Consider the following 8,474-nt stretch of genomic DNA (forward strand, 5'->3'; position numbering starts at 1 on the left):
AAAAAATAAAGTCCATTTTTGGTCCGGACCAAACAATTGGACCAAAGGACTTTCCTGGTCTGAAAACACCCATAAATCTGTGGATCTGTGTTTGATTACTCTGCCTGGCTTTCTCAAGGACCAGGATGTGACACAAAAATCTGAATGATGGAACTGAAAGTGAAAGTAGTCAAACTGAATTTTTAATAAACCAAAATACAGTTTCAAAGCAAATTAATTCAAATTTAAAACTTTAAATTCAGTTTCAATTTACTTTCAAACCAATGCATTCAAATTCAAATTATGCACATTCAGATTCAATCTGAGCAATTCAAATTCACTTCCTGCTGGCACAAGATTGATCCCTTATTAACCTGCTCTATTTTATTTAAAGGTATTTCTTTGATCTCACCTGCAGCATCAGTGTGAAGGGGAGGAACCTGGCTCTCTCCTTCCTCCAGCTCAGCCTGCAGCCGGATGTTCACGTGGTTCACAAGGTGGGAGAACAGAGCCAGGGTGAAGGCTATGGATGCACTGTACTGCTTTGATCCTAAAGAAACCACACATTTGTGTTTACGTTCACCTTCTTGTTAAGTGTTCAACACAAACAGCAGAACACCAACCTCCCCTCTTCAGACTGTGCACCACCATCAGACACGTGACGACCATCTTGAAGATGAGGATGTCGGGCAGAACAGGACAGGAGCTGTCGGTGTGCTGCTGCTGCTCCTCCTCTTCCTCGCTGGGGCAGTGGTGAGCACCTCCTTGTGTTGGAGGAGGAAGGTAAAAGAGCACGAGGTTGAAGTCCTCCAGCACCGACTGGCAGAGCGACGTCAGCTCCGTCTCCATCAGACTTCAAACAGGAAACAAAACAACGAAGATGAAGAATTAAGGTCAAATAAGCTATGAGTTGCACCATGTTCACACTCCCCATGTTGGGTCTGGGCCTTTACAGTCAGAGATAATCGGATCCGCCAAGTCTCTGCAAACCTTTACAATCCTGTGCACACTGACAGCAAAATACCAACGTTTTAATTCATTTATGCAGCTTTTGAATTAAAAACAAAAATAGAAGGTATGAAAAAACTTTAAAAAATAGAAAAATTCCACAAAACCTGTTTTTTACTGACTTTATCAACTATGTTTTTAAGTAACACTGAACCCCCCCCTCCATGCATTACATTAAATGTTGAAGATCAATGAACTAAAGGGATGGGTACCAAATTATATACTTTTATAAGTACTGGCCGAATTCTGTTGGTACTACCGAGAACCTATTCACGTAAAATCAAAAGGTACCATGTTTTGGTACCTAAATGCATCATTTTGACTGTATTGGCGTAAGAGTGGGAGATTTTCCATGCTTGTCCTGAGCACACCCATTTACTATTTACCATAAAGAGTGTAATGATGTCAGCAGCCGCTGGTTTAGTAAACAGAGTCCGGTCTGAAAGTGGGGCTGGGCGATATGGCAAAAAAAAAAAAAAAAAATCAAAATTAATTTTTTTATATTGACCGATCACGATTAATATCACGATTTTTTTGTTAACCTAAAAAGTGACTGAAAATTTATTTAACAAATAAATAGCTACAGAAATAAAAAAAAATAAAGGCTGTTATTTCACTAATATTGCTGTGGTTCAGAAGAGCATTAAATTATTTTTGCAAGATATTAAAAAAGGTATTTACCAAGATAAAAAAAACATTATTTATGTCTAAATCATAGAATCTGACATTAATAAAGTTATCCTTYTGTAAAATTCAAGTTTTAGAATTGAATTTCACATTAAATATGTCATAAACATAAACCGTACAAACAGCAACAATTTGTGCACACTTTAATTAGGATCTCATCTCATTATTTACTTTTGTTTAGTACCACCACTTTATTTATTTCATCCACCATTAAACAGAGACCAGCAGAGGAAAACAACAGAGGAGCTTCCTGACAGTCTGAACACGTCTGACCTAAAGAGCACAAGCAGCTAACTTGAAGTGTTGGACGTGTTTTGGATGCTCATAACTTAGCTTGAATACCTTTTATTTATTTTAACTCCATCCGCTTTTGCTTATTTGATTTAAACTTATTTGCCTTCCATGGACCTCCATCACACAGTTTTCTAGCGGGGAAATGACATCAATAGAAACACGTGGAGCTGGATTTTATTTTGTGTAATAAGACAAAACAGTCTTGTTGTTTTCAACAGTTTGCACTTTAAAGAAATAAGTTACACAACTGATGTTACAATACAAAGAGTTGGATGTTGTCTTGATATTTGTTAATTTTATATATTGAAAAATATGTTAAATAAAAAAAAGTTTATTATTAAAAAAAAAAACACACAAAACACTGAAAATTGGTACCGTTGAGTACTGGTACAGATTCCCAGGTACCAGATATTGGTACTGAGTCGATTCAAATGTCAAAGGTACCAAAGAGTGGAGGAAACCTGAGCAGTTTACCTGTTCTTGGGCTGCAGCAGGCTCTGAAGGTACATGAAGCTCACCAGGAGGCGTTTAATGTCTTTGGATCTGCACAAAAATCAAAACAAGTTAGAGAAAACAGAACTTTATATAAACTTCACCCAATTAAAAGGCTTATTTTGGGCTTTCATGTGGAAACAAACTGGTAGAATATTCTTTAAAAAGCATTTTAAATGAGAAAAGAACAACTTGTGCAAAAAAATAAAATGTTAATTTAATACAAACTTCAGGGAGCACAAAGCATGTCTTTCTAAAAGGATTTATTTCCTCTTTATTCAATCATCTAATTTTATTTACAGAAAGATCTGACAGTTGGTAGCAAACATGTTCATTTACTAAAAATACTTTAACTAAAGCTTCACAACCAAGAAGAAAATACCATTCACTCGTATTATTTGGAGTTTTAAAAAGCTCGTAAGATCAGCTGTAAGAGCAGCCTGACTTCCTGCAGCGGCTCCTCCTCACCTCTGTCGAGACGGAGACAGCTTCTTCATTTCCTGCTTCTTCACTTGGTGGTACATCTTAGCAGCTTTGTCAAACAGGCGCTTCAGGTTGCCATAGGCCCCCTCAAAAGGAATATCTGATTGGATGCTGAACAAAAGATGACTTTTTTAAATTATTTTCTAAGAACTGATCAACTTGTGACTTGGTGAACAGCTGCATGTTGACATCTCTCACCAGCGTAAATAGTAATATGTTGCTTCAACGTTGTAGAATTTGCTCCCAGCCAGCGTTCCCAGTTGGTTAAAAGGCATTCCTGATGAAATGTGGTTGAAAAAATAAAGTTCAGATTTATTATTGATGAGAATTATCAGCCAACATCCACATCCCCAGATCTGTAAATGAAATTTAACATCAATAAGCAGATTATTATGACCTCTGGCTGTTAAAGAGAAACTCGTGGGTTGTCTTGTATGAGTCATAAGTTTCAGAAAGTGTTTATGTTTGATGTAGAGTCAGTTACTTAAATCATTGCTGTTAAAAAAGCAGAAATAAAACAAGCCTGCAATGATTTGGTGCATCCTAAACTTCAGTTCAAAACTGGGTATTCCTACATCTGATACCTAAATAACAAAATATTTAACAAGTATTGCATGACAAAAAAAAAAACATAATAAATTTTAGAAGTGATATCTGAGCATAGTGAAGCTAGCAATAGAGATGTTTGTTAAATCTAAAATCAAAACCAGTTTAAAGGAACGGACTACTTCAGTCCAGGGTATAAGATTATGTAATAATCTGGAGGATGGTGTTAAAAAATGCCAGATCAATGTGTATATTTAAGAGAATGATAAAGGTTTGTTGGTGAAATATGTGAGCCATCACATCGAAACGAGGATTAAGTCCAAAAGTGGTATAAGGAGAAATAGGCAAATATAGTGTTCTGACTAAATTGTTAACAAAAATTACATTTTGTCAAAATATAATGTATCATTTGAATGAACTGTCTGAAATTTAATCATAAAACAAAAATTTGAAGCACTTTTTTGAGCAGTAGCAACAAAAAAAAACTGATTTTGAGGAAAAACTCCTTAAGATTTTGAGATTTTCCCTGTGAGTTAGCAAAGTTTTGTTTCTTTTCAGCTGGGAAATCTCAATATACAAATATAATTTGAGGTTTCCTCTTTATAAGGACATCAAAAATTCCTCAATAAAATGAGATAAAATTAGGATTCAGACCAAATATTTATGCATTATTGTAACCAACAAGACAAATTAAGTCATATATATGGATTTAATGATATCAGAATGATCCAGGTATCAAAATGTAGCTTTTAAAGCCAAGAATCTGAAAATGTAATTAGGTCATTTTGACCAAATTGGACTCAATCCTCATTTCAATATGATGGGCCACATATGTAAATGTATAATGTAAGAATTGATGCTCAAGGTGTTAAAGCTTTATTGTTTTTCTTTTTTGTATGTTTTTTGTTTTTGTCATTTGATTATTTTTGATTGAATTTATTTGAGAAAAAGGGGCAGATTTAAGATTTTTTCTTCTTCTTTCATTTCATTTATGATTCGTATTCTTGTTGTACATTGAATTTATGTAGTTAAATTCTATGTATCTGTGTGTGTGTGTGTGTGTGTGTATATACAGTATATACACACACATACATACATACCTACCTAATTTTTGTCTGAGTAACTGAAGACACAACAGTAACACATCCTTCACCTTAATACTAAAACCAATTTGAAGTTTGAGCTGTTCAATTTACCACAAAATGTTTGTGTTTAATAAAGACATGAAAGTGAGGTCACTCACCAACATGTGGCATGACAGACAGGGCTTGATGGTAAAACCTCTCTGCCAGCTGCTCAGTCTCAACTCCAGCGAGTTCATTTTGGTAACGAGCTGAAACACATTACAATCACCAAAACACAAAAAAATAAATGTACATAATTATCCTGTGAAACTACATGTTGTTTCAGGAACTGTGAACAAATTAAAGCAGATATTTCTACAAAATTAACTAAAGTCAAACAGAAATCATGTTTATTATCATGTTATTGATTAAATGAAGCATTAACTGAAATACCAGTGTGTTCTTATCTTATAAAGTCTAAACAAACAGTCTGTTCCCAGTTATTCCAGAAGACTGCGCCAAATTTCTCCCCACACTGAACGCCGCTCACACCTCTACAAGCCTGGGAGAAAGATGCATTAATTACATATTCTAATAACATATTATTACCCAGATCTCCAAGGTAGACCAGACAGCGATGACAGGCCATCTGCGCCCACTCCATCTCCTTGGGGGAGGCTGACACGGGTTTCTTTCGGCCTGAGAGGAACAGCTCCAGTTAGTTTTCTAACATTTAGCAGATGCATTCAACTAAAATTATTTATCATTAAAATATATTCCAGGAAACAGTCAAACTGATGCCTTGATAAAGGTTTCTGTCACAACTAGTGGTGCTGTGAAGAGAAGAAGCAGGGAACTCTCTGATAACCATTAAAGTCATAACGCAGCTTTATCATCTCCCTCTGTGTGTGTGTGTGTGTTTGTGTGAGAGTGTGTGTGTGTTTGTGTGAGAGTGTGTGTGTGTTTGTGTGAGAGTGTGTGTGTATTTCACAGCTAACCGATGAGCGGATCTGTGACGTGGGTCCAGTCGATGCAGTCCTGCAGCTCCAGCTGGTAATGTGACTGAATGTAGAGCAGCAGGTGTTGGTAAAAACCCACTCCAGCGATCAGGTGGGTCCTGTAGGCACACTCCAGAGCGCTGCGACTGTGGATGTGCTGCCAAACAGACAGAAAACAAGACTTTAGAACAGGGTTCCTACAGTTTAAAGAAAGCTCAATTTAAGACTTTTTAATGCCTACTAAAATTACATTTAAGACCAATTTCATAATAAAACACAAAAATGACAAAAATAAATAAATAAAACTGTAGCAGAAAGTCATGAAGCAAAGTATTTTTGGTTGAAGTATTCAAATATTGATAATAGACCAATAGTTTTTATCCAGATCCAACTGCTTTTTCTTCAAATATAGCAAAAACTTTCTTAGCATTCAGTTTAATGACCCAAAATTTGGAGTTTTAGGACCCACAGTGGGGTTTTAACTGCAATTTGCTGTAGATAAAACCTTAAAGTGCCTGTGACATCAACTTTTGTAAGAACAGTTAATGCGTTTTTGAAATGACAACATTATTAACATATTACAAAACAAATTTCACATTGCTCAGATGGACAGCTGTTGAGATATTTGCATGTGAAATAACAGGAAGTGATGTCAAATAGGAATGTCTGCATGTAAATAGTAATAAAAATAATTGTTACCAATTATTTTAATATTTTAGATGAATTACAATCACCCTAATTACAATATGTTAACATTTTAAGGCTTCTGAAAGATTGATTGAAGACATTTTAAGGCTAATTAAAGCCTTATTTTTGGATCGATGAATTCAACGCCGTTTAAGACTTTTTAAGGATCTGCAGGAACCCTGTAGTGAAACGTTCACAGCAAAATTAAATAACATTTTCTGATATATTGAAATAAATCTGAAATGCAGGCCCACATTCAACATAAACAAAACATTCAGCTGAAAACTACACAAAAGCTTCAGTCATGATTAAACTACATTAGACCAGCAGTAATCAGTGTACATCAGGGCTATTCAACAGGAAACCCCTGGATTTCTACTTTAATTACTGAGTTCTTTTAGTTCAACAGAGACATGTTTGGTATCTACTGAAATGTCAGAACCTTGGCTACAAACTGGTAAAAACCATTTCTATGAACACTCAAGACAGTTAAAATTACAAGCAGTTGAAGATATAACTACGAAAGTGAAAATAAAATTACCTTATTTTTCGGACTATAAGCCGCACCGCACCCCCCACCCGCCCATCAGTTAAAACAAAAACAAAACAGTACACCCAAAATTGTGGTCAAAAAAGTGAATTCAACATCACATTTATTTTTAAGAAAAAGGTTGGCAAGTTCACCGGTACTAATAATAATAATAATAATAATAACAATAATAATAATAAACTCTCGGAAAAAAAAGGCGAGAGGTCTGGAATTAAAACAAAAAAAGCAAACCTTTAGAAATTACTGGTAAAGTTCGGAGGAATATGGTTCATTTAACTGACCCTATTTTGGTAGTTTTCTTTAACAGTTTCTGGTCCAACAAAACGTCTCATTGTCCTCCGGCGCACTGAAACCATCGAAGTCCTCCTCTTCAGTGTCGGAGTTAAACAAGCTGAGAAAAGCTGCGTCACACAGCGGTATCTGTTCAGTGTCGGAGTTAAACAAGCTGAGAAAAGCTGCGTCACACAGCGGTATCTGTTCAGTTTCTGTGTCGCTGTCCTCCCGGGCTGGCTCTGAAGCTGTGGTGCCCGCTTCACGTAGCAGTCCAGCCTTTCGGAACCCATTGGTGATGGTGGACTCATTCACCCTGCTCCACGCTGTTAGAATCCACTGGCAGACATCAGGAAATGTCACTCTTCGCATTCGGCCAGTTTTTGTGAATGATTTATCCCCGTTAGTCAGCTGCTGGGAAAGCCCTTCCGCTCCAGCATACGTCACTTCATGGGATTCCTTCCCCGGGGAGTGCAATGCCAAAAAAAAAATGTCAGCAGCTCTTCACTCGACGTTTATCCACAAACTGGTCCTGGATTAAGCTCCAAAGTTTTTATCAGTCAGATTCCACCATGAAAAATGTCTGTTTTATCCCCTTTTATGAGTTTTTGGCCATTGACTATCTTTAAATCGCTGCTTCCTGGTCAACAGTCGGCTCTGGAAGCGATCGCTTTTTTCTTTTTTCTTCTTCTTTTTTTGAAGCGAGTGGTTGAAGCAAATGGAGCGTAAGAGCCCCCTGGTGGCTGAAGAAAAAAATCCACATATAAGCCGCACCGGACTATAAGCTGCATGGTTCAAAGTTCAGGGAAAAAGTCGCGGCTTATAGTCCGAAAAATACAGTGGTTTAAAAATTTGGTAAGTCAGAGATGTCAGAATATTATTTGTGGTAAACAGGAAGCAGAATGTGTTATTTTAGATTTTGTTGTCGTTTTATTATCACGACTTACAACCTCACAATTCTTATTCTTCAGATTCTGGTATTAATCCATTCATGACATAAAAACTACTGCCAATAACCCCTTCTCATCAGGGAAAAATACTAAAAACACTACGTTAGGTCTCAGTTCCTGTGTGATCACCTATTTATTGTGTAGTTATGTGATCAGCAGAACTGAGCTTCAGGCAGAAACCTCAGTGTAAGACCACACACGACAAAGTGATTGACACATCCACAGAGACATCTTCCACAGCAGGTGGGCTTCTTGTTGGTTTTCTTACCTTCTTGTTTGTCTTGATAACCTGGATGACCTCATAGTAAACCTTCCTCCAGAGCAGCTCCTCAGCCTTACGGCCGTAGTCGACAGGATGAAGAAACATCAGTTTCACACAAAGCTCCCTCAGCCTAAACAAACAAACAAACAAACACACACACACACACACACACACACACACACACACACACACACACACACACAC

At 36.7% G+C, this 8,474-nt stretch overlaps 1 protein-coding gene across 1 annotated transcript in view; it reads right to left on the reverse strand.

Annotated features, from left to right (window-relative positions):
• smg5 (SMG5 nonsense mediated mRNA decay factor) overlaps window positions 1–8,474 on the reverse strand; it is a gene marked incomplete at its 5' end in the record, with an annotated part of 29,039 nt that overhangs the window by 17,079 nt on the left and 3,486 nt on the right. Inside the window, 9 exon segments of the mRNA XM_014023446.1 lie at window positions 392–529; window positions 603–832; window positions 2,443–2,511; window positions 2,929–3,054; window positions 3,142–3,220; window positions 4,733–4,822; window positions 5,163–5,252; window positions 5,552–5,708; window positions 8,277–8,400. Coding sequence (XP_013878900.1) covers window positions 392–529; window positions 603–832; window positions 2,443–2,511; window positions 2,929–3,054; window positions 3,142–3,220; window positions 4,733–4,822; window positions 5,163–5,252; window positions 5,552–5,708; window positions 8,277–8,400 — 1,103 coding nt within the window.

Source organism: Austrofundulus limnaeus, unplaced genomic scaffold (genome assembly GCF_001266775.1).
Source record: "Austrofundulus limnaeus strain Quisiro unplaced genomic scaffold, Austrofundulus_limnaeus-1.0 Scaffold370, whole genome shotgun sequence".
NCBI classification, from domain to species: domain Eukaryota; kingdom Metazoa; phylum Chordata; class Actinopteri; order Cyprinodontiformes; family Rivulidae; genus Austrofundulus; species Austrofundulus limnaeus.